Source organism: Aptenodytes forsteri, unplaced genomic scaffold (genome assembly GCF_000699145.1).
Source record: "Aptenodytes forsteri isolate BGI_AS27 unplaced genomic scaffold, ASM69914v1 Scaffold119, whole genome shotgun sequence".
Lineage (NCBI taxonomy): Eukaryota > Metazoa > Chordata > Aves > Sphenisciformes > Spheniscidae > Aptenodytes > Aptenodytes forsteri.
Window position 1 is genome coordinate 146,291 of NW_008796165.1, and position 26,965 is coordinate 173,255.

The window sequence follows — 26,965 nt, forward strand, 5'->3', positions numbered from 1 at the left end:
TCCTATTAAAATGTGTCTGAGGGTACTACTACAAATACTTTCTTTTCTTCTGAGAGGAATGCCTGTCACAAAAGCACTGTTATTCATTACCCACAGTGATGTCTGGATCTAATTATCATCTGAAAAGCTTGCAGGGCTTCCAGGTATAGGACTTCCCTTGCAAAAGTATCCTTCTGCTCTAACTTGGAAAGCACAATCCCACTTTCTTCTTTGCGATTTGAAGTTAAGGGATTAAGTTACTGATCTGAGCTGTGCACTTTCTGATTCCTGGAACTCCCAGTTTTAAGCCCAACAACGTTTAGGGGGCTGCTTCCGTTTGCTTGTTTTTCCATCTGCAAAAATCCTGCGTATTCTGCGGCTGGTATTTATGCAAGTCAAGCAGATTCAACCTCTGTAAAAAACTCATCAGAAAATTCACTGGCTTGACTCTGTCAATGCACAGATAATCTTTAACTGTGTCAAAAATATTCATGATCTAATCCTTTTATCAAACTGTCTACCACTGAAGGAGTCTCATGTGCCTGCACAATTAAAAACCCCATGTTAGCCATACATAATACTGTATTACATTTGATGCAAATCCTTTTCTATTGAAATAAGCACTGGGCTGACAGCAGGAAGTGACCGATAAGAAAGCAACAAGGCATTGCTGATGGCATGCATGATAACTGAGCACTCACTCATATGTGTTCTGTCTACAGCACGTTACCCAAAGTGCTCCTGTTTTAAATGCGACTCCAGGAGGTGTTCTTTTGCCGTATCTCTGTCACAAAGGCAGCAAAATTATCTAAGCAAGCTGAATATACAAAGTAAATAATGTTTTTCATACCCACCAGTGATGCTGGCACTAGAATAATATACTGAAGGCAGTATCAGTGCTACTACACCTTCGATGAGAAAACACCTACAGCTTCAGAAGTGTAATAGTATAGTTGAGTTCAATGCTGTTAAGAAATTCAGTAAACAAGGAAAGGTTATGGGTTCAGAACGGTCACGTTATTGTGACGCTTACAACTCAGCCTAAATTAATGTATTAAACAGACAGAGGAAAAGAAGCGCAAAATCTGAGTGATGGTGAAACAACAATTTTACAGTGCTGGAAAAATGCGTGTATTAAAAACATTTCAAAATTGCTCCATCATATAGATATATATCACAAGAAGCAAGATATCTGAGAAGCAATGAACAGTAAGGTTAAAGATCACAGATTACTAGGAGCATAGATGCCTTTGCAAATAAAACGACAAAATATGTATCTTGCCAGGTGAAACGTTATACAGCTCGGTGTCATTAAGAAGTAGAAACACTTCTTCCTGTAAAGTGTTCGAACTATATGACTTTGGTCAGGGTAGCTTGCTCAATGAAATGATTCTACTAGCATTTCTTTTAAAAATGTTACAGGACCTGTTTTGCGTGTGTTCATGTGTGTGTGCGCGTGCGCACTAGAAGAAACGGAAATTCAAAGATTCCGATAGCTAGTGTATTATAGTGAAAACTTGAAAAAAAATACAGCTTTCAATAGTAAATCTGTAGTAACGATTCTGCACTGCAAGAATATTATAAAGCAGGTTTGACATGGAAAAATTCTATGTGATAAGAACCTTTCCTCCCCATTGATGTGTCTACAGCGGGCTAAAAATATACTGAATACCGAGTATTTGGTCTATGTAACACTCTTAAGACTGCATTAACTTCATTGCAGTAACTTGTTTTATAGGCTCAGTTCATCATGACCTATAAAATGTTAGGCTGAAGCGCTTTAAATATCTGCTAACACCATGTGCAAGCCTGGGAGTACAAGGCACTGTGCTGTGAAGCGGCAAAGACAGTACTCTTCTGAGAAAGTAGCACACACTCTTATGTCACCGATATAAACAGGGTAAGCATGCTAAATAATGTATGAAACAGGCGGCCAATCTATATAAAACAGGAATTCTAGTTGAATTCTTTGTTTCATTTTATTGAAAAAAACATAGAAGTTGACTATCATACTAAATTAAAGAACATACATGCAAACTCCTTTCATTCACAGTTATTATATGAAAGAAAAAAATAAAGACCAATTTCATTTGTGGCCATAGCATTTTTGCTAATTATTGTTCTGCAATATGTAGAAAATAAAATGCAAAGCAGGGAATTATCTATGTTTTTCAGTAATGATGGCCCATTTATTAAGCAATTAGATTGCAATTTTATTATTAGAGAGGAAAAAAAGAAATGCTGTAAAATACTGTTATTGCTTGTATCTTTGATCCTTAAACTTTTCCATTTCAGCAACCTCATTAATGTCAAAATGCCACAAATACAGCCACCCCTTTTTAGACTGTATAGCCTGGGCACAGGCAGAATCTATGGGATTCAATAAAGAAGTTTTTTCCTGTTGAATTCAACTAAAAAGCTTAATTGAGCCACAGAGGTCAGAAGGTTCTTTTTATTATAAGTATGAAATTATTCTGTGGCAGAAGGAAATTTCCAGAATGAGAGATCCACTCATTTCTCTATACTACTCTGTAGCTACTTTTTAATTTTTAAACCCATGTTACTCTTCTATTCCTTTCCTCTGAATTAAACAGCTTCACTGTAATAGTCTTCAAATTCTAATTCCTTTGTGTTACTACTGAAAACTTTTTACTTTCATCGCTACTGCTGACTTTATAACACTAAAAAATACTCATAATTTACTTACATATATTTAATTCATATTAATCTGTCCTAATTTACGATCTATACCCTGCTCTGCCCATCTTCATGTACCTTTTCCATGTCAGCTCTGTTTACTAAGTGATATTCAACGGATTTCCTATAATGCAATGAACCTTAACAGGCAGCTTTTAATTGCCTCGCGTAGGAAACCACATCACTATTAATTCCACAGCAACAGTATAAAATAAAACTATTGCTTCTCAGACTCTAGAGCAATTAGACCTCTCGGCTATTTGGCTAACTCTGCTTCATGATACCCAGTGCAGTTAATTATATTTTTTGATGTTAATAGTCTCTGTCAGTTTCAAGCATAACTCCTCTTTGATGAATATTTAAATTATATTTGAATAAAAAAATAATCTTGGTTACATTTCATATTCAGCAGTCATCACAGCTTAATAAAGGTCTCCTCAGCAAGGGTTGAGATAAATGGCTATATGAACACACGTATAAAGTCCTAAATCAACTTATCAGACAATGTAGCTGTTTTGGCTAAGTATTATAGAGGATATATTGGGGTGGGAGGAATTAATAGGCTTCAATTATTACAGTATTATTCTATACGAACTAAATTTGGCACAGTAATATATAAGTAAATCAGATTTTTTTAATAATAAAGTTCTGAGTGCAACTAAACCAGGAACTTATCTTGGCTAGACTAGAAACTCAAAAACTATATAAATTCATACAAATTCGTCTAAGAGAACGCAACATTCAAAGAAACTCAACTATATAAATTCATACAAATTCGTCTAAGAGAACGCAACATTCAACTGAAAGATGTTGAAGGTTAAGCAATGTTGTCTCAGTCAAGTTCTCAGAAACACTGGTAAGTTGCCAAGAGAGGTAACTATGTACCCAAAACATATAGTATGTGATTAACTGTAGGCTAAACAATACGCATATCTCATAGAGCCCATTTCAAAAATCAGACCCCCCCCCCCCCCAAAAAATCACAGGCTGAAACATGTATTTTTGATACGATTCAAATATACAAGAAAGTGTATAATACTTAAAAATTTATATATAGGTATGTATAGTTATTTGTATTTATTTTCACCCATGAACAGCAAGGAAAGACTCATGAATGTGTATATACCATCCTGCCAGATAAGATATACAGACTTAAGAAGAATTTGATGGTGTTTTTGCCGATAATAAAGGAAAGAAAACAACTTAAATATAAGATATGAAAACACTAAATAAAATATCAAGCTACACCCTGGTAAAATAATGAATCCAATCTTTTTTGAAGTAAACTACATCTAAATTTTAAATGTCATTAGTTGGTATCAATGATGCTTTTGTTGTTTCCTTTGTAGCTTGTCCAATGCCATGATTACAGCAACGCACAAATGTGTTATGTGCTTGCGTATCTGTAATATAATTTCTTCTGCAGAAAATAATAATAGAACACACCACAAAAAGATGATCAAGTACCACTGACAGCTATTTCACCTTACCTGACTGCTCAGAACCTTGTAATATGAGGATAAGTAATGCCACGATGGAACAACCCCATTAATAAAACCCCCTATTTTTAATGAGTAAACTAGACCTCCTACTTTCATATTAAGAATTAATGATAGTGAAAATGCACATTGCCAGATAAGGTTCTTCTCAGTCATGGGTGTTACTGTTTTTTTCTGAAATAAAGCCAAGGACTACGGTAAGCTTCATAAATATTCTAGGCTCTGTGATTACGCCTAGTTCATGAAAATAGGCTATGTGTATTTCTGCTTTTTTCTTTACATTTGAGTCATAACTAAGTCTTGTGACTAACACATAGAAAACAAAACAAAAATCAATCGAGCCATGGCCTGGTATTGTGAAAAGCTTAGTTTAAAAATAAAGAGCATTTTAAGCTTCTGCTACATCAAAATAATCACGGGAGTGACTGCCGTACTAAGACCTACGTCTGTTTCAGATGAGTAGCAGCCTTCATTTTTAAAGGATGCTTAAAAAAAGGTATCGAATGTTGACAATCTTGTATGGTACATGTTTTGTGAAGCAGTTGTCAGCAAGCTGTAACAGAAACTGCTGGCAGGCCAAAGCAAAAGAAGGACCTCGTACATGAGGTAAGCATCGGTACCACAGCAACTCCAATGTGCATAAATCCTGGGAACGTACCTTATCCACATCAGCCTGTGCTATCCTATCATCGACACCGGTACTTCCCTGACACGAAAAGGACAGATACACAAGCTTTTAATGACCAGAAAGTAGAAAAAGGCAAGGTGTATCTCTTGTTCTGAGACACTTTTCACTCCATAATCTCTTTGGCAAAGGGAGGCAATCTTCGTCTGCAGAAGGGAAAAAGCAAGGATAGCAGCAGGGGTCAGCAGAGCCCTTGTCTAAGCCCGGCAGACCCCCAAAGTAAAGTGCGCCATTACCACAATCACAGTCATTTGTGAATGGCAGAGGATAAAATCCTGCCTGTGAAAACTGTTTTAAGTCACATTACGAAATGCAAATCTGAAGCGTGCTACAGTTTAAACACGGAATCAACCGTGGGGCCCTGTCTGAGGAAGCTATTTTTGAGGCACTAAAATGCTTCTTTGTGGAAGTCTTGTAAAGGCTTGAATTCAGCTCTGCAGTGACCCCACAGCAGGTTTTGCCTTCTACCAGCAAAGACACCCTGCACGAGGTTTGCTTTTGGCTAGACCTTTTCACTCTGATGAGTGAGATTAATCAGTTATAGGAGATTTACCCACTATCCATCCAAGCCTGGAGTCCAGTGGAAGATTTTCTTTATTCACTCACATTATGGAACAGACCAAACTTGTTTTCACTTGAAAGGACACTAATATGATATGGCAATGTTTCCTCTGCAGACCTGACAAGCAGAAACAAGACGGAGGGCTTGAGAGATGTGTCTTCTTCAGAGAAGAACTCATTTTGTTTTCTTTCAAAAATGTCTCACTCTTACTTAAATATAGGATTTTTCAAAATGACGTATTTGTTGGACATGTAAATAGGTGGAAAAGAATGAACATCTCCATTCTTCCACTCTCCCGTTGGGAAGGATTAAGAAAAAATAAAGTCTTAGGAGAAGGAATGGATACGCTGCTTCCTTCAGCTTTCCCTTGATCACTCTGTGGGGCAGGAGGCACTTCGCTTACATTTGGAAGACCCTTCATTTAAGCACAGCTGTCTTGCAGACAGATGATGGACGGAACAGGTTAAGAGTATTACCAAAAGTTCACGGTAACAAAAACCCAAGCATGAACTCTTCACTGGTGTCATGACGGACATGGTAATTGAAGGTACATGTGTTGCGTGTGCTATAGATAGGACGGGATACGTCCAACAGAAAAAACACTTGCTGCTGAAGAGGATTTATTCCACTTTTAATCCTTTAACTCTTCTGCAGCAATACTTTAAAAAGGAAGGGTATTTTAAAAAATTACAGTTCCCTAAGTTCATCTATTATATCTAACACCTTTTTATATTTATGCTTATGTATTATAATGAGGTTTGCTTTGTTTGTGCATATTTAAAAAGCAAAATGATACTGATTAGATATGTTTAGTGAAGATCACATACAGCTACAATTATAGTATAAATTGTAGATGAAAACAGAATTTCAAGGCCATTTCAGTGCAGGATTGATGTAACCTCCTTTCTGTTGCAGATCAAAAATAAACTGAATATACCAACTGTGAGATTATATTTTTAAATGTGGATGTTTGCATGTCCTGCAAAGTCTGTATTTTTAAACATTTTGTATTTTTCCTCTTTTTAATGTTCAAAACTATGCTCTCAGATTCGGAACACAGATCAGAAGTTCCTATTTAAAAATTCAAGGTATTTTAGCCTTTATTAGGAAGGAAACAATGTTTTATTTCTGAAGTTAACATTAATTTGACTGTCAACATTAAATGCTTGGATTTTGCGTCTAAGTAAATGATTCCATAGATTCAGAGTTAATAGGCTGTATTTTCTTTAAATACAAAATGTTAATTTTCTATAAGCCCCGCCAATAGCTATAACTGTAAATTACTCAAAAAATAAGGTGTACAGATTGGAATGGACCTGACATTTTTTTAATATTGATTTCTCAAGATTTAAAATTATATTATTCAAAATTATTACCTGCCACACTACCCAAGTATTTATTTAAATACACAGGCAAAATATATCATCCAATTGCACTGTACTGGAATCAAAAAGATAGTTATGGTGTCTAATAGTTAAAATAATCGGGAACTTTTCCTAAAAAAAAGTTTAGGACTAGGAAAAATGATTCCTACTAAAAAAAAAGCCTATTTTTAATTCAGAAGAGAAAGGTGCCAGCATGCAAAAATGCATCTTAGCAGGTTACTGTTCTACTATAAAATTACATACACAATATGTATGTAAGGCAAGGCCTTTGCCTTTGAAATGTATTTTAAGTATGTATTTACAAGTACTTTTAAATATCTGTTATTATTTTGAGCTAATAAAACAGAAATCCAAACACTATGTGGTATCTATATAACCCTTAGTGCCTGTCCTAACAAAAACCTATGGCCCATCCACCTGCAGCGGCAGAGCAGGGCTTTGAAGTTGATGCTGGAGGCAGAAAGTCCCCATAAACGTACAAGCGGTTTGAATGCAACTCTGGCAATCCACCTGCAATCCACGTACGACGGAAGTGGACTTAAGACTAGGTCATAAGTAAACTTTATCATGTTAATTTTCAAATCTCTGCTGTGCTTATAAAGAGCAGTACTAGTCAGCCTTACCAGCTTCAAAGTCTCGCGACAGTTTCTGGCTACAGCCACACAAACACACTTTATGAGCGAGCAACTAGAGCAATTTCCTCAGGCTGCTTTGCATCTTCTGCTTCCCTGTTCATTTAATTTCTTTTTAAATGAAGAGGAAACAGAGGAGATTTGTCCCTGCTAAAGGACAGCGGAGCACCAAGGAGTTTGACTATTTTAACATCTAACTGCCTGAAACGTGGGTCCTCTGCCACTCACTCACACTACTCCCTCACCAAATATTCTAGAAATAAGCTCATTTCTGTGCTCAACTTTAGCACGTGGTAGGATCTCTCAAACTTGACTGTATGCAAAGGCGGGGGTTAATTATCAGAGAAGTGTGAAAGGGGAGAGGGATTTTCTAAAGGTCTAGTCTCTTTCTTCAAAGCTTTAATTTCAACCGTGCCAGTCTGAAGTTTACACGGAATCTAAATACATCTGAAAGACTTTATTCTAGAATAATTGGGATGTAATTTCAATCAGGGACTAAAAATTTAATAACTACTTTACAAAGGTAAAAGCAAAGCAATGAAGTCATTAGTGTTCTAGTCAGGCTTCCTAGAAAAGCATTAAGTTAAAAATCTTTTGAGAACTGCTGAAAAGAAAGAAAAGAGAGGGAGAAAAGATTAAGTAGCAGCTTGTTCTGAGAAAGAGGAACTGATGCATCAGCGGACACTGGCAAAGTTTGTGTGCTAATATCTCAAATTCTCTGGAAGGGGAGCAGGGCATGTGATTACATGGCTTTGTGTTAGACTGGAAACCTCATCTTATTTTTCAATCTTCAGATTTCACAGTGTTGATCTCATTAAACTAGTGTTTTCACGTTGTAACTGCAGTAAGCGTAGTTGCTGTGCAAAAGCTGTGGAGTAATGTTGCAAATGAATGATGAGTATTTAATAATTGCTGTGGAACTACATTTAACTGCAGGTCTAAACTGACCTGAGTGGTCAAACGCAGTGGTAAAAACACTGCTGGCTGAAGTGATAAAAACATGTCTTTAGTGCTTAAAAGTAAACATTGTAAGATTTTAAGTAGCAATGTAGAAACTATTGCTGCTTATTTCTAAAGGTACGGAAGAACAGTTTTCCCTGTGATCAAATGTTCTAACATTGGGGTTTTCTAGTCAGTTTAAAAAAAAAAAAAAAAGACAACCAGTGAATTTCATAGTCCTTCAGGTGAGATTTTCTATGCAATTGCTGCCATCAAAATACAGCTGATGTGATACTTTTAGGTATCAGATCAAGGACGTGCTGAGTACCAAACAACAATTTGCCTTAGACAACAAAAAATTATGATCACCAATGCAGTTATAAATAAATGAGATACAAGAACTTTTAATATTTCATAAGAAATTTGCAACGTTCTATGCTTGCAATATAGCACAAATTGAGCAATTTTGAGAAAAGATTAAACAAGGCAAGAGACAGCTTTTCTACTTAATAACAGGATCTGAGAAAGAAAACTACGAAAGCAAACTTTCAAATTACTATAAATGCCAGACAAAAATAGAAAGCGAAGTGTCAAATGATCTTTGCCATTTGTTCAGACAAAAAAAAAAAAACCAAAAATGAGAAACTCTCTCTGAGCACAGATACTCTGAACCAATGTCATACACGTGATCACAACTTCATTGTAATCTGTTGAAAAACGGGTGAAAGTGGAAGATTGGGGAAGTTCAAAAATACTCTCTGCTATCATAAACTTACAGTTGATTAACTGAAAGGGGAAGATTGAAGTTTCAGCTTTGCAGTAACAGTTTGATGTCACTTAAAGCAAATTGTGCCTCTGTATTTGTCTCTGACTACCTTAATCTGTATATTTGCGGTGAACGTAAGGAGGACTTTGATCAAAACACAACATGCATTTTACACAACAAGGAAGTCTACAGAGAGGCACTGCATTTACAAAAGCAACTGAAGGTGGTTTCAAAGGGAGTTGACAGATTAGAGGACGATGACACTGCTTCTGCAGTCTCAATGGAAATCTGGCTTGATCTAATTAACAACAATGAACTAGAACCACAAAAAGATAATTCAAACATGATTTAAAGAAGTTATATTACCTTTTTACTAGCGTAGCAATGGAGCCTTTCCCTTACTGATCACAGAACAAGTCACAGGTTGAACACAGAACAAGAATAAAAGGCCTGATACCCTTAATTTACCTCCAGCATTTGAAATTGAAGCCTGAGATCTAGCCCAAATATTTGACTACAGAAGTAGAGAACGTGCATGTATTCACAAGAAAATGATAAAAAATTGTAAGAGTCCCACTCATGACAACTTGAGTGAATTGGGAAATCCAAATGGAAGATTATTTTTAAGACGTGACTATATGTTACTGAATGCTACCATGTTCAAACAGAACACAGTAAATGGAGCACAGCATGCAGGACAACTTGCATCTTTCATTTGACACATTTGTGTACATGCACCAGAAAGCTCCCAGGTTATTCCCATCCCCTTTTTGTTCAGATTCCTCACCCCAGGAAAAACGCACTGGGAGGAAAACTTCCCACCAATCCTGAACTTATTCAGGCTTGTAGTTTAAGCCGGTAACAATGCCAGTGACTGATCTGTGCTGACAGTTCCACAATTGTCAGTACTAGGCGACCGCTGCCCGTATGCGGCCTGTAGCACAGGAATTTCTGTGGATCTTAGTTCTGATGCACCTTTTGTATTAAAAACACTTTTATTGGCTCTTCTGACTGATTGTCTTTGTGAATGACAATTGCTGTCACTAAGACATAATGTAACTTGTGCTTATATGCATATATGCTTCTGTACACACATGTATAATGACATAGAATCATCCTGGCATTTAACCATTCTGGCATTTTCCATTGGATGCATTTTACAGGTGAGCAATGATTTACTGCATTCATAGGAAATGTGTAACTTTGCCAGGGAATGTTGAAGTTACTGAAAAATGCAGCAGCCATTTGGACACATTTTGAGTGCTGTTTGACCACCTAAAAGACAAGGAGACAGGGAATCTCCAAATAAGTGAATTGTTCCATTCTCCTTACAGTTATCTTCCTGCTTTTTAACTTTTGCTCACGGAATTTAAAAAAGCCTCTGTAATAGTCATACTTCCTTCTAATATTACTAGATAGAAATACTACCTCAATAGCAAACTACAACTCAGCATTTCCTACAGTATATACCTCTTACTGTACTAATTCAGGCATTTTTCCTCTTTAGTCCTCAAAATGATGTATATATTTTTACCTTTGTGTCATAATTTTGTAGGCATCTGGAAGGAAGCATTCTGTGTTCTCCATCTGGAAAGGGTCAGCATCACAAATCTTGTCATCTGTCCGTCCATAGTTAGCACTTTCGATCATAATAACATCGCTTCCTGGACACCGGAGGTCAATGGAGTAACCTTCGCAGGACAGCTCCCTCCTAACCAAACCAAACGGTAGTGCTGCTCGGCTGAAACCTAAAGAAAAAAAAAAGGGACTGAGCCTAAAGAATATATTGCATTGGACTATTCTTTTTCTGTCACATAGGCACTAACTCTCATCAGTGTGCTAAAGGAAGTGCACCTTTAAACAGTTTGACCTCGTACCATGTTAAGTGAAGCATCTTTCATGAAGCTGTCACATCCCTACACCACTGCTGCTGTGTCCTTAATCTGGGAAAGGAGGAAATTCCTCTTCACTTCTTCTAACCCTTGCCAGGGCAGACAGTGGTGCCTGTCTGCACGGCTACATTGCACATTCCCTCTTTGGGCACAGTCAAACAGGCTGTGTCTGAAAGTGGGAAGCAGCAGACCAAGCAGGATTTGCAAATGCAGAAGTGATTTAAAAAAACAAAACAAAACAAAACCCCAACCCCAAAGCCATAGTCCAACTTCATTAGTCTTTCTTAATTTGTATCTTCCTTTCTCCAGGAAGAGTTGGTTTCTTTTGCTTAGCTACTTTATGTCCCCAGCATGGACATGTCTGTGCTACCAGATCCAATATACATGCCAATACTTTACCTAGTTGAACTTCAGTGCTCCTTACTGTGCCTTTTACATAAATTAAACCACAGACAGGTAAGATTTCAAACAAATATATGGTCAGATATATTATCACAAATAAACGATCAGCAAACTGCAGATGTATACTGTATAAAATCTCCCTGTCCCTCCCAAAAATTACATATGGGTTTCAGGGAATTCTCATTTTTAACATGTTTTTCTGCATGAGAGAATTCCTAAAAATAGGTAACTTCTCTAAGAGTAATGAAGCAGTATCAAATGCTTTAGAAACAAAACAATGGCCCAGATATTCACCCAGATGTTTTGCCTTTTACAGACATTTCTTTATGCAAAAAAATATTGCATCAAAAAACAACTGTAGCTGTATACTACGCTCTCTTGTACACAGAATATTTGTTTCTTACAAAATGTGTGCATTACTGTTTTGGAAGACAAGCTGGGTAACATGATAGTGTTAAATACCTATTTCTTTAGAATAGTAAATCCTTTCTAAATTTTCAACAGAATCACAGATATTTCCTATTTTTTAAAAAAGTCATCCTAATACAGTAGCACAAGGCCATTAATATTTTAGTGCAGGCTGCTGGAGACAAGTTGTGACAGCAAAGAGAAACGGCTAGTAAGTATGGAAAGTTGGAGCTCTGGTGTTTTGAAGGCAAAGAAAATAAACTTTTCATAAAAAGTATGATGCGTTAGAAGAGGCAAGGAAGCAAGGATCTAAAAAGATCAAGAACTTGAGGTAACCCCTTGATAGTAAATTTTCATGTGAACCAGAGGCTGTCACTTTTTCTATTGAATTAATGAACTGTGGATTAAAACTCCTAGTGCATGACGATGATTATCTGTTAGGACTGCAAAAAAGAGCTGTTGATAATGATCACGCCAGCATCAGGATGTGGCTCCCTGGCAGCCAGAACCCATCTTCCCGTCCGCCCCTCCTCTACCTGCACGCCCCTGCCTTCCCCTTTGCACCAGCACCAGCTTTCGTCCAACTTGTGTAGTAAACTAATGTGAGGGGCCAGTCTGACTCTAACTTCTCTCTACTGCAGAAGAACCGATGAGGTCTCAGAGGACCAGCTCCTTGGCTGGGCGGGAATTCACCCCGGCACAAGGGGAAGGGGAAGGCCAGAGCGCAGCAACCAGGTCTGCCTTCACATTACATATCCTACATGAAACGGGTACCATTACTCTGCCAGTATGTTTCAGTATTTGTTAATAAGGGCAGAAGCCATATTGCTGTAGAAAGCACCACAGTTCCATCTCAAATTCACTCCTGGCTGTTGGTTTGGCTGCACATACCGTGCACAATAGCAAACACTATTATTAAAGGCTTGCTGAAGTATCATGAACTGAAAGCTGGAAAGAGCTAAAACATGAATCCATCACATTAACACCCTATATGTTCCTCTCATGCAGCAAATTAATACAATGAAGACAGAAGCTGCTCACAGCTCAGTGAGGGCGTGAAATGGGCACAGAGAGGGGTACGCGCAAAGCCCCCACCACACATGCATACAGCAGCTCCTTTGATTAATTACCATCACGACAGCCGCGTTGGGACCAAATATAATGCTGCCAGTGACTGCCATTCCTACATCCTACCGCTCCTGTCAAATTTAATGCCATCCACATAAAGCTCATCCCCCCAGCTGGCGGCAATGGTGCCTGGATCTTCTGCACTCAGCAGGGCTTCCCCCCGCGCTAGGCACTGCCATGGCCTGGCCGGGGGAGTCTGGCCACCCTCTCCTCCCCTCCCTGCCTCCCACGGGAGCCTCCCACGTGCTGTCACATGGATGCACGGCCCCACTTTTGGGTTTCGATCAGCAAGGAGGGGAACAGCGGCTTCGGCTGTCCAAAGGGGATTTTTGCAGACGGGCAGAGCGGGGAGGGGCGCGGGTGCGTAGGGTACTGCCGCTGAGGTGTCGGTGGCTACGCATGCGGCGTCTGTGCAGCAGCAGGTCAGACGTATGGATCGTTATGGGGCCAGGGCTGACAAACCCACACCAAGCTACCTGTGACAGGTACCGAACCCTTACTGCGGATCCTGCAGCACAGCCTCCACTTCTGTTAGGAAATACCTTGAATCCAAACACAGGAGCTCCGCAATTTGTTACAGCGATCAGCTGCCTGCAAATCTTATTCCACCATCGATGGCAACTGCTATAAGTACTATGAATGTGTTTTACCCTGCAATTTTTCCCCCTGCAGGCATCCATGAGAAGTTCTGTATTAGGACAAACATTAAAAATACTAGAGCGAAGTTAGATCACTTCACAGGCAACAGAGAACACACCTGAGATTGTAATGTAGGTGTTACACTGTAAAAGCAGCAAGCAATAAAGCAAAACAATGCAGCATGCGTTAGGCGGGGAGACTGCTCTAAGGAATCTCTATGGCGCAGAAAGAATTTTAACTGAATAAAATAAATAAATTTAAAGTCCGCTAACAAAGTTGCTGTGATCTTTATTCTGAAGCTTTATTTGTAGCTTTTTCCTATCAACAAAGAAAAAATAAGCATATCAACAAGCAAAGTGTAATTCAATCCATCTTGTAGCCCTGACAATCGAAGAAAGAACCAGTGGGAGGCCCTGTGAGCAAAAAATCAATATTGCAGCTTTGTGCCGTGCAAATGTGAATACTGCCAAATAGCAGTGCTTAGGGTAAAATGAACTGTTTTGCTCCATTTTCTCCTCTCTGAACAAATGATTTTGAAACGACAGCTTTTTTTGGAGCTATAAAATGTCAAGCAATAACTCCCTGCGCTTTAGGCAAGTGATTGGAATAAATACCTCTTGGCAACAGGTGCAATGACTTAGGACTGAAATTCATTTACATTCAGGAGATAATTCCCGATAAACAGATGCACTGCCAAAGGATGGAAGTTTGAACGACTGGCATCTGAATGCTACTGCCCGCTTCTGCATCATTCCAGAGCTTTTTAGACATAAGTATGTGGCTCTGTCAATAATTACTGTTGTCACTGGTAACTTTGTATCTCCAATGCAATTCCTCATGAATATTTTCAATACTGCATTTTCTAACCAACCTGTGTTCAACCTGCTGCTTGCCTTGCTGTACCTTGCATAAACCTCTTTTGTTTGTCTCTGCTCCTGCAGTTGAAATCAACATTCCTCGTTGAGGAACCTCGGTCCTGCTAATTGCTTCAAGGCAAACTGTGCCATGGATGACACCGTTCCTGCTGTCTGCCGCCCAAGAACGCCAAGTGCTTCCCGACTGCAAAGACCTTTCTGGTGCCGGGGCTGGGACTTCCAGCACAACCTAAACATTAACTCAAGTAAGCGCCTATTACCAAATGCAGCATATGCTGTCTCTGATTCATTCGCGTCTGTATATATTAATCAGTGTTGTGTGTGTGGTTTTTTTTTTTTAAATTGAATTAATACCTAATGAGAGAAAGAGCATGGTTTCTGTCCTGCTGACCATTTTGATTATAGAACAGCTTCCTGGCAAACATATGTTTCCTGCACGTTTTATCTGCTCACAGATTAGTTGAGTGCAGGCTCTTTATTGAAAGAACAAAATAAATGGCTTTTGTGAAATCGCATTTCTAAGAAAAAAAGGCAGAGGCGATTTTCAGTGGTAATATACATTCTTTAATGCTTTGTTGATCAATCCATGTAGAAAAACACACTGAGAAAGAAATCTAAATGAAACATCACAAACAAAAATCTTTCCTCTTATACTTTAGTCTACGAAATGAAAAAATGCAAGTCCTATGAAAGAAATGTAACTCAGAACCATGTTTCAGAAATACGTTAAATTCACATTTGGCTAAGAATTGTTGAAGATTAATTAAGTTTGCAATGCCTTATTTACGGTCTTGGTTCCTTCGTAAGACACAATTTGTCTTTAGAAAGATAACCTAAATTTGTCAAAGTGCAAAGAAAAGTTAATAATTCACAGCATCCTGCCCACTAGCATACCACCTTTTTGAGCTGTCAATAATAAGAGAGTGTGCTAAGTTCGGCAGATAAAAGCAAAAAGGCACCACCAAATTTGAATGTTCACCCCATACAGAGGAAAAATAGTGGAATGTAAACAGGCTAACATCAGTACTCCTTGACATCAGAAGCAAGGAACCTTTGATTAAAACTTACAAGCACAGAGAAAGTCAACATGGAAATATAAAATTATTTCAAAGAATGCAGATACTGGAAGAACTGAGAATCCAAAACAAATCTTTGCAGAAATAAACATATATATGTCTCTGCAAGCAAGGAAATATTGCTTCTTGTGTTATTTGGCTCTAACAGAAAGGTCTTTTGAAAAGAGCACATCTTTTCAAACAGAATGTTTACGGTTGTCTCTTTCACAATCTCTTTTATTTTACCAAATCATGCAACATGATGATTCAAGTTCTACACAAGATGAAGTGATGCATCTTGGGCAGCATTTCAATGATATATGTTCAACAAATGCAAAGCCCGACAAAAACTGTGTTGAGAATCCTCTCCCTCTCCCAGTGAAGTGTGTACATGCATGCACAGAGGGTGCACGGAGACAGCTGAACGTACTTCACCATCTGAAAATCATGCAAATGCTCAACATGGGCTCCGCAAACCATTTCTAATTCCACAGAAAAGCCTCAGCATCCTGCAGTTTCTAAAGAATCCCACGAACTCTGTCAAGGGAGACTTTTCTCCCTGTCTCCCAGCACCGTACATATTTCACACAGACAAGCATGTTATTTTGTTAAACAGCTTTTAAATTATCCAGTCCTGGTCAACAGATCACTACCAACTACTGCAAAGATAGAGGCAATTTAAATGACAACTGTGCTTTCTAATTCTATCTTTGAAGGAAAAAGTCATTCTGGCAAGCATGGCTATTAAAAGATTACACTGGCACAGCAAGAGCTTCTGATACTGCGCAGGGGTCTGGAGTTCACAGCACTCGGCTCTTCTTTCAGGGAAACGCAGCAGCCAGCGCACAGCCAGCCCGCGCTGCAGCCCGGCAGACAAAACCCCACTGTTCAGTCGGGGTAAAATTAGGCAGGAAGCGATCATTTCAGAAATACTCTCCTACAGCTGTATTCTTTGCCGTTTTAAGTATAAACTCATTATTTTCATTTAAGATGCTGGAAGGAGGGGACATCTAGAGAAAAAGGATTATTTAGTGAAGGAAATCTATTTTCTTGTAAGAGACATCTTTCTCTTTTTTTTTTTTAAACTCATTCATACAATGGGATTAACTCAAAACAAGGTACATGAAAGCATGTTCATTATTTGAACTTTAACAAAGAGGCCCGAAGTCCTTAAGAACAGACTTGACCATTTAAACATGCACATAAATTACACTGAAGCAAGGCAACTATTTCATTGAATAAATTAGCTGTGAGGGGTGATTTTTAACACTGGTTTCTAGGCTTCAGTTTCTCAGACATACCGTTTCGTATTTTAATTACTTCGCTAAAATCTGGAAGCCTGTCTCTTACAAAATAGAAATATGAATTGCTATCCAAAAACGCTTTTAGAAATATTAATGATGGATTTTTATCAATAATTTTTACATTTTATTAGATCGCGATTTAGTCTTCAAAAATTTTAGAATTTGAAAAAGCTTTGTCAAATTTTAGCGTTTTTCAAGATTCAGTGTGAGCAGCAGAATTACAACAGTAAGTAATTTTCTGTAATTATATACTTAATATTCAGTGTACATAAACATAAAGCATGGTATGTCTGATTAATGAAAGTCAGGGCAGAAGCCTGAGTTACGCCCTCTGACTCACACCAGGACGGGTCCTGCCTTCCAGGTTCACTGAAACTTACAATTTTCCTTTTACAGTTTCCAGTCTCCATGCAATTCTCAAAATTATCCCTGTGAGGCTCTCTTCAGCAAAAAAAGTCAGGGCTTACCTGCTTTCTGCACCTTGTTGAATGATTCAGCAAAACCTAAAGTGAGCAGCAGCATCCCAGCCTTTTTAAGTAACAACGTCGATCCTTCCTGTGTATGGCTGGCAAGGATCTCATTTAAATTCTCCGAAACAGCTCTCACCCCTCATTCAGAAGGGCGAGAATATGTCTTTCCAAGGTAGCAGAATTAAGGGGTGTTTTGGATTGTACTTTTGTTGGGATTTGTGTTTTGCTTTTTTAAATAGCAGGAGAGAAAAGAGTGCTACATTGACAGACCTCCAGACCGAAGTCCTTCAATCATCCGGAACAAGAACAGCCCAGACAGCAGCCGTGCATGCATCCCCACATTAGTCCATCATGTCTCAACCTTATTTTGAAGGAATCACCACTATGGGAAAAGAGATAGTTTGGTCTTCATGCCCATTTAATCCTTCACCTCCCTGCTGAGGCTGCCACAAGAGTGCTAATTAATGCTAAACTGTGAAAATGGGCTTCTGCACTTTGAATCCAGCCACACTGAAACTGGATAGAAACCACTAATTCCTTTAATGAAAGTCACCAAACCAGAGCCTGGATCCTGGCAGCATTTTAGCAATGCCTACATATGGCAGATGGAAACCATGTGATCCAAACATGAAAGTCTAAATATCTAGTGTAAAAATATGAGTGTTGTTCAGTTCTCACTCAGAACCAAATTTTATTCTCATATGCATGCACCTTTCCCATCCCTTTCAGTGGGAGCTGTATGCATGAGAGCAAAACTTTGCCCTCTTGATCTAAAATTATCCCAGTTTGAAACAGTATTCATCTGTCAATGATATTTCTTTTCTTTTGCCAGCCAGATGTCTGTTCTCAGGCTGCAAGAATCTCCTTCCTTTTTTCTTTCACATCATACACACTTGATCCTCTGCCAGCTCGCAGAAAGCACTCTACCCTTTTCTTTCTTGCCGTTAAATACATTGCATCTTCAAAACTTCTCAAGGCAAGTAAGTCCCATGGTCTCTGTAAATCCCCCTCCTGGAGGTTATCTCCAGTTTACCAACTGTGAACTCTCTGAGCACACCACCTGTCAGGAAGGAGAAGCTTCTGAATCAGAAACAACCTCTGCAACAGGGAGGTAAGACACACAAAGGCTGATGTGTCAGAAATGTTGTGTCAACAGGATTTCCCATTGAATTATTTCCTCTGCACAGGATGCTAGTAGCAGAATAAAAATAAATATTCTTTTATCTTCTGTAAAAATGTATTTTGACAATAATTTATCTTTCCAGCTATCTCAATCATTTTTGATTGGAAACCATGCGTTGAGGAGGGGCAGGGGGAAAGGAAGAAAGGGGGTATGATTTCTATCAGCAGTACTCAGAGTGAACAGCTGACAAAAGAAATATGTTTTTGTTCCCATCTTTAAGAAACCCAAAGCCTTGTCACCTCAGAGGTTGACAGAAACCATGCAGAGATGTACCATTTCCTTGGGAATATGTGCATTGGTTAAAGTTAAATCACTCCAGCAGGTGACATGTTGGTTGCCAATAATAACCCTTGGTGTACTGTGTACATTGCCTTCTTAAACGGGTTATACCCTAACCTGTTTAAGAAAGCAAGACATTTAATCTCACTAAAATGTAGAAATTGGACCCTGATAATTCTGGCTCATTTTAAAGAAAATGTTATTCTACAAATGCCAGAGTTTAAAATACCAAATACGGGCCTAGTGCTAAAAAATTATCACACATTTAATTAAGAATATTGTACAATTGCTACCACATGGTAATATTTGAGATCACAGTTGTAAAATTACAAAGGGGGCGTTTTCTTGTTTACAAACAGAAATATATATACGTTAGAAATGGAATCAAGCAACAATGTAAGAGTTCATATACTCCCTTGTTTCAATAAAATGATGGGGTGGAGTCAATTGTCACAATATAATTTACAGTGGAAAAATTATGTGGTTAATTTTAATGACAGCAAGCCACTTAAGGAGTACTTATAAGTATGCAAATAGCACAGCAATCCCCCTTCTCATTCAGTATAGCTTCCGAAACATTTCTGAGGACTCAGGAGTAGAAAGAAGAAACACAGGCTCAAGATCCTGCAGATGCAACTGCTAAACCAAAATACACCATCATACCTTTTGAAAACAAGGAGAAGAGCAATGTGATGAATGTACTTTAAGGTAAATGTGCCGTCACTTCAAATATTCCCACAAATAGATATGAGACAGGAGTAGCAAGCAATCTTGGAAAATGCCTGTCAGAGTGAAAGGCTTTCTTCCTGACTTTACCTTCTACGAAATATTTGTGGATTTCTAAAAGACTATTATAGAGAGGAGAGGGTTATACCATACATAGTTTTTACAACAAACTTAAGGTTCTGGCACATTCCAGGAATCATGGAATAATCCTACATAGATACTTGAGAGCATCCTCTGAATAATAAATTGCACGAAGAAAGGAAAACTATGTAATTGTTTATAAATATCTAGGTAATTTTAGAAGTCCTAAGGAATATATGCAGTTCTGCCATGCTGCCTGGGCAGCAGGGAGTAAGAATGGCAACAGAGGTACCACTTCCAGAGTAAATAAAGGAAATATGCACCTCTGCTACCCTGTCAAACTGCTGTTAATCACTCATAAAGGAACTGCATATCCACATGCCTTATTGCAAACACGAAAAACAAGGGAGATAAAGTGACAGGATAGCTAAATTCCATCTGGGCTCAAATTCAGGGCTTCTGAATTTGGATTCTGTTTTTTAATCCTGGAATTTGTGTGTGACCCCGACTGTCACAATGTGGATTCAAGAATGCTCTCAGCTTTTAGAGAACCAGCTAATGAGTGCTCAAATGAAATAAATGAAAAATCAGGATCCCTGAAATCTCTCTCTGAGTACTAAGACAGAAAGTAAACCATTTTCCATAATTATGTGATAGGAGTTCCATAATTAATGCTATTTACATTAGAAAGTAACAAAAGGGATGAATACACACTGTAACACAGAAAGGAAAACTGCATTTGCTCACTACTTCTATTTAGAAGCACACATCTAATAGCTGAAAGACTGTGCTTCCAAAGTTGTTCATTGATCTTAATACAACCAATAATAAAGGAAAGGACTAGGAAAGCTCTGCACCAGACCAGGTGAAAAAATCATCATTAGGTGCTCAAGTATAAGCTCAATATCCAGCAAGACAGAAGTACTGCACCGGTACTACAGATGTGGAAGGTAATTTCCTCACTAATTAATGCATTTTACATAGTGGTTCACTGTACCAGGTCACAGTTCTCTTTTAAAAAAATCTTCCCCTATATATCTAAAGCAAGTATTTCAGGAGGAGGCAGCTGTGAAGTATAAAAGATCTGATTGCTCCACTTCTTTCCACACCACCTAAAACGACATTTTCCTTCCGAAAGAGCCATATTTTCCTGATACATTATTTAGGTGTACAAACTGGCAGACGGCTTCTGCAAGTCAGAGGGGATGGCTCCTGATCTAACTGCCGGGTCGGGAGGGAGCACCGGGGCTGCCCAGGAGTTGCGGGTCCCGCAGGGCTGTCGCCTCCTCGCTGTCCCGGCGCAGCAAAGCCAGCCTTGCCCAGCCGACTGCCAGCCTCTGCTCACACCCACCGGGTCCCTCCGCTCGTCGATCCGTTTACATTGTTGTTTCTTCTTCAGCAGCGAGTTTTATTAACCAAGATAATTTCCAGTGAGCTCTGAGCACGAGCAAAGCAGCCGTTACGGCAGCGTAATTGAGGAGGGAGTTGTTAATAATCTGCTGGTGCCAAGGAGGGAAGGAGAAGGTTAGGGGTGTCCAAAGGAGGCAGGAATGAGCAGGTGTTAGGGTAACTATTTAAATTAGGCGTCCTGACATAATCATTTATAACGGAGGCTTTAGACTCCCTGGAAGGCACTAAAGCTGGATATCCTATCTATTCTACTCAGTAAGCAAGCTTCATTTCTTTTGGTACAAACAGCGATTTTAGTAAGTCTGCACTACCGCAAATCAAGCTGCATTTAATGAAACTATTCTCTGCAACTTACACAATCCCACGGTAGAACTGCAGTGCCTTTTCCGTCTCTGCCACTGCTGAATTTGAAGTCCAGATCTTTAGTGGGTTTCAGCAATGTATGGCTCATGTTATCTTTAAATACACAATAAAGACAACAATGTTTGAACTCCAAAACCAAAAAGAACCCTATTTTTCACGATGGTTTTCACATACACAAGCCTCTAGGAGATTACAAGGGTACTTAGTGAATCAAATGCAAAATACAGAAATAGTATTATCTCCCACTGAAATGCTGTCATCTCTGAAGGATGTGTTGAGATCCAACATTATACAACTCTTCACAGTAGTAATTTTGTAATATTTTATCTGCTTGAAAATAATAGGGAATTTTAGGTAAGCAGAATCTTAATTACCCCAATTAAGTTCTCATCCCGCATCACTAATATCATTGGGAGCTTTGTCATTAACCTCAATGAGTGCAGGATAGATTCCTTAGAATTTAACCTGGACACTCAATACTCTTGTTCTAATGAAAAATGCATTAATGAGCTTCATTAGACTACTCCATTTTAAAGAAGCATCTTCAGCAGTCAGTTTCCTTCAACAGCCTAATGGGGCGCTGGTGCATTAGTGAGCTAGGACTTGACACAAGAGTGTTTAGGTCACTGTAAGTCTTTTTATTGACTCAACGAGCTTCATGTTCAGCCCACCAAGGGAAAAGCAACACCTATTGACTCACTTCAGAAACTCCCTGTGGTAAAGATGACAAAACGTGTATAAACTTTTGAAATTAAAACTGGGGTGGTACAGCTGAAACACTATACGTAGTGAAATAAACACAATTAAAACTAAAATTCCTCCCTATAATTAAAAAATGACACACATTTTCTACACAGTCTGCACGGAGGATCCTCAACCCATTTCAATCACTACCTTTTTTCCAGTCATCTACTGGGGCACATCATGGGAAAACTAGTGATCTTCTGTGACCTTCATTTTATTTTATTAAATGCAGCAGACACCTCATGCTGAATGCGAAATAAAAAATATGCAACCCAGGAAAGTACTTTAAGAAAAAATGCCCTTTGGAAGACCCAATTTCAGTCTTGATATATAATGACACAGATTTGCCAATGACATTTGAATAAAAATCTCTATTATATAGATTATTGTGTTCAAAATTCTATTCTGAATTACTAAATTTAGAACAGGCCCCGTAGATCACGATTCAGTCAATGCTTTATAAATGTGGGAAATACATATTTGAAATACATGTGAAGTTGGAGCAGACTAACTGTACTTCCCATCTTTAGCAACACTTTAGGAGAGGATTTCTGTTTCAAATAGCTATCCAACTGGTAGTAGTAAAAAACCTCCCAAGTATCAAAATACATTCTTTGTTTACACAACAGTGGCTGATGTATTGCTAATAAAGCCTTCAAGGAGAAAATAATGTGACTTGCCCAAGCAAGGGAAACTGGCGCTTGCAGATACTATTTTATCTTTCCCATAGCTCTAAGGACAATTGAGAGGTATCACTTGTTGCAGTCCCTTGCCTTTGAAAAACTGGGGGGGGGGGGGGGGTTTGGGAGGGGTAAGGGGAGGTGGTGAGTGCAGACTCTATAACAGACGTCTAGTTAAGCGCAGATTAACAAGTCATCACCCAACATAATGTCCACTGAATTTCAGTTAACTGCTGTCTGAGCAACCTGCCTAAAATTCCACAGGCTAAATGCGGAGCCTAATTTGTAGCTGGTTTAGAGCCACATCAATCTGGGATAGGTGTAGCTGGTTGTAACAATAGTGCGGGGGTATTCAAATTTGGAAGGGAGGGGACTTATGGAAATCCCTCTCCCTAATTAAATCAGAGAATGAGAGTTTGAAGTGGTAAATAATAAATCACAAAGAATCCTCAATCTGGTTGTCAAGGAAACCAGTATGCCTCTGCCATAATTGCTGTGAGCCCAATCTTGCCCTTTTTGACATCAAGCCTTATCATGCATTCTGGTCAGAGACTGAGAAAGTAGCTTTTCTATTCCTCTCAGGCAACCCCGTAACTCGCAGTGAGCTCGCCTGAGCGGGGCCGCACCACCGCGGCATTCAGCGCCATCCGCCTCCTGTCCGCCGATGGACATTAACTAGCGAGCGCCGGTATACTGCCATCAACTCTTAGATTAGAAATGGGACCGACCGGCTTGGTCGTGGCACTGGAAGGTCTCAGCAGCTGTGTTTACCAGAAAGGCATTCCTAATTTACTGTTGCTAACAGCTTGAGCCTGGTTATCTCAGCCTGTCACAAGTCCCAGGAATTTCTAGTTCCCCTGTGCTCCTACTCCCCTGAGCACATCCTCCTGGGAACAGGAATCAGCCGTTCATTTGACTCATGGACATCAGAGATGAACAGGGAAAGGGAAGTACAAGACAAAATAAATGCTTTCGAAAGCACAACAAAATAGATTAAAAATTGACTCCATGCCAAGTCATTCAGATAGCTTACTGCATCACTGTCTTTTTCCTCTGCGATGATAATTACCTTTTATAAACATATCCAAGCTTGTTTTTTCCTTCTGTTTTTGGTGTAATCGCACATCACCACTGGACACACACCAAACTTTGAGCATAAGCAATTCCCAGTACTTCAACACCAGGAAGGCCAAAAAGGGGAAAAAGCTGTATTAGTGTCTCTATCTCATCCTTCAAGAAATCCTGAAGCAGGCTTTAGAGGAAGTATCTTCAAAGTAAGGAAATAGGAGGAACAACGGGCAAGTACATTATGTTCCCAGCTGACTTTAAGCAAAAGAAAATCCAGAGAGACAGGGAAGGATTGTGGAAAGGAAAAAAAAAGGGAAATCTCCCTTTAGGAACTACAGAGAGAAAAAGACTACCAGAAAGGTTTCTAAAGGAAGAATTGCAACTGATTCTTGTTTGAAACGCTGCAACTAGTTGATTGTCTCCTTGCTATTTTACCAATGGATAAATCTTCTTTCAATTCCTAATCCTATTCCAAGCAACAACCACCAAAACTAGTTTAATATATTTTTTATAAATTTAATGTTAGCAAAACAGGTTGTTAGAAGTAACAAGACTGATAAACCCTGGTGATTTTAATCCTTTGCTGTACGCCATTCCAATGATCTTTGTTTCTTTCAGTACTTAAAGAATGCAAAGGATTCACCTCAGGATCCAGGTTTCAGTGGGACACTCTGGATACCCACTATGTAATTCCTGAACTCTACCATGACATCACATTTGGGTAAATGTCATTTACAAATTTATTTTTATCCATTACTCAAAGGGGTATAACATGTTAACAGCACTTTCTTCTGTCTGTTCAGCTACTACTCAAGGAAGGCTGTTTATTAATTTTATTGACTCTAGCAACTGTCATATCTTTTTTTTTTTTGGTTGGTAGATAAACCAAGCATCTCAAGAAAACATATGGTGCAACACAGTTCTACTGCTGTGATATTCAACTATTCCAACATAAACTAAGGACGTTGGCAAAAACCTTTGTTCAACAGATCTGTAGACATGCAATGCATAAAAAGTAATAAATGCTTGTTCCAGACCAGGCTCAATCAAAACAAAATAAACCCTCCTCCAAACCCAACCCAAATCCCATCCATAGTCATCTTCCCAGGAAGCACAATGTAGGTGCTTGGTAGCTAAGAAAGCTCGGAGAAATTCATCTTTGACCTTTGTTCCAGAACAGTTCATAGGATCAGAGCATCATGAAATAATTCAGGCTGAAATGGACTCCTGCCTCTTCCTATTGGCTCAAAATATTCTTTAATCCAAATACCTCTTCCAGCTATAAAACCTAAATCATATATAGGAAGACTTATTCCTACATAATTTAAAAACTTGAAGCCCCTGTAGTTGTCATCCCAGTTAAAAGGTACAATTGTCGATTAATTTCAGCCAATTACGATAATGCATATTACTATCTGTATCACTGTATATGCCTCTAAAACTCAATCACCTTAAGAAAAAAATGAAAAAGACAAAAAAAGGTTTCCATTAGAAAAGACAACGCAAAAGCAAATGAATGTGCCATTTGGGTATAAACGCGTTCATTTGCAAAATACACATGTAGCATCCATCAGAAGAAAAAAGGCCTTTAGCTGATTTACAGATAATTTACTATAGCACACTCTTACCACTATATTATTCTTATTTGAAAAATTAGTCTGGATTCCTGAGCACAATGACAGCAACCAGTTTACTTTTATGTCTTTTGTTAAATATCCGTGATCTTGAACCTTTAAGGCTAAACATCTCTCTGACAAACTATTTCTGTCATCCAAGAGTTTCACATTCTTCGAGATTCAAAGAACGGTGTCACTGGCTTTCCCAGTGACACAACCTGCTGGAGGAGGAGTTCAGTATTACCCAGACCCTGCTCCGTCATAATCCACTGTGAAAAAAATACCTCCGTCTCTTCTGTTGGTAGGAAGCCGTAACAACCTGATATTTCTCCTCTGAACAATCTTCCAGGTGGTCAATTTGATTTGTCAATTCTTTAGGATTTTTATGTCCTCTGTTTGAGCAGTCTCTATCCATCATCTTTTGTCTTCACCTTTTTGCTTAGACTCCTGCAATTTTGAACAAAAGCCTTCAAACGTCTTATTCTCTACAACACTAATCCCTGGACTTCAATGAACTTTGCTATTATGCGGGGAGTTTTTGCAAGGCATTATTGGTTCTTTATTTGAAACCAACTTGTTACACATATGGTATGAACCGAAACAGAGGTGGTTTGTCCCGTAGCAGTAGAAGCCAAGGGCGTCCCACATCTTTATGTCTGTGCTAGCCCGCACGGCGCAGCAGTGGGCATGCTGCCTCCTTGCCGCTGCAAACTTCAAAGCACCGTCTGTACTTCAAACTGGCCAAAGGCTGTGCTGCAGGGTAGTGCCGAGCTGACCATCGACTGTTGCCAGATCTTGGTTTATCAGGTTGGGCGTGTTACCACTAAACTGTAGATAAGCAGTTTCCAAACAGTTCTGAGCTCAAATGCAATTTTAATATGTCCCTGTACAGTATCATGCAGAAACATCCACAACTCTCCTGCAGTAGTTATTAGAAATGGTTATTAATTTTAACTGGCCTAAGCTAGCTTTTAGGGAAATTATATCTTCAGGCTTCATCACCTATCTGAATAGCCTCTTTTTGCAGTTACCATTGCTATTCATCTACTAAGAAATACAGGCAATGCGTTCTGTATTTCCTCACAGATTACCAACTATATTAAGCGAAGATGACTGGAAGCAAAACAGAAATAAAAAATTAAAGGCACTTTGAAACAAACTGGCTGTGATGCTCATTTATAGGCAACTTATCCATAGGCCTCTGTCCTGGTTTTGGCAGGGATAGAGTTAATTTCCTTCCTAGTAGCTGGTACAGTGCTGTGTTTTGGATTTAGGGTGAGAACAATGTTGATAACACACCGATGTTTTAGTTGTTGCTAGGTAGTGTTTACACTAGTCAAGGACTTGTCAGCTTCCCATGCTCTACCGACTGAGACGGCTGGAGGTGCACAAGAAGCTGGGAGGGGGCACAGCCAGGACAGCTGACCCCAACTGGCCAAAGGGACATTCCATACCATGGGACGTCATGCTCAGCATATAAAGCTGGGGGAAGAAGAAG

General features: G+C 39.0%; 1 protein-coding gene across 6 annotated transcripts in view; it reads right to left on the minus strand.

Annotated features, from left to right (window-relative positions):
* Positions 1-26,965, minus strand: part of ADGRL2 (adhesion G protein-coupled receptor L2) — a 166,519-nt gene that overhangs the window by 64,418 nt on the left and 75,136 nt on the right. For 5 of the 6 annotated variants that reach the window (XM_009287235.2, XM_019474161.1, XM_019474160.1 and 2 more), the window contains one exon: positions 10,679-10,892. In XM_009287235.2, coding sequence (XP_009285510.1) covers positions 10,679-10,892 — 214 coding nt within the window. Of the gene's footprint in view, positions 1-4,833; positions 5,007-10,678; positions 10,893-26,965 lie in introns of those variants that run through there. The other variant, XM_009287236.2, reaches the window with a different exon arrangement.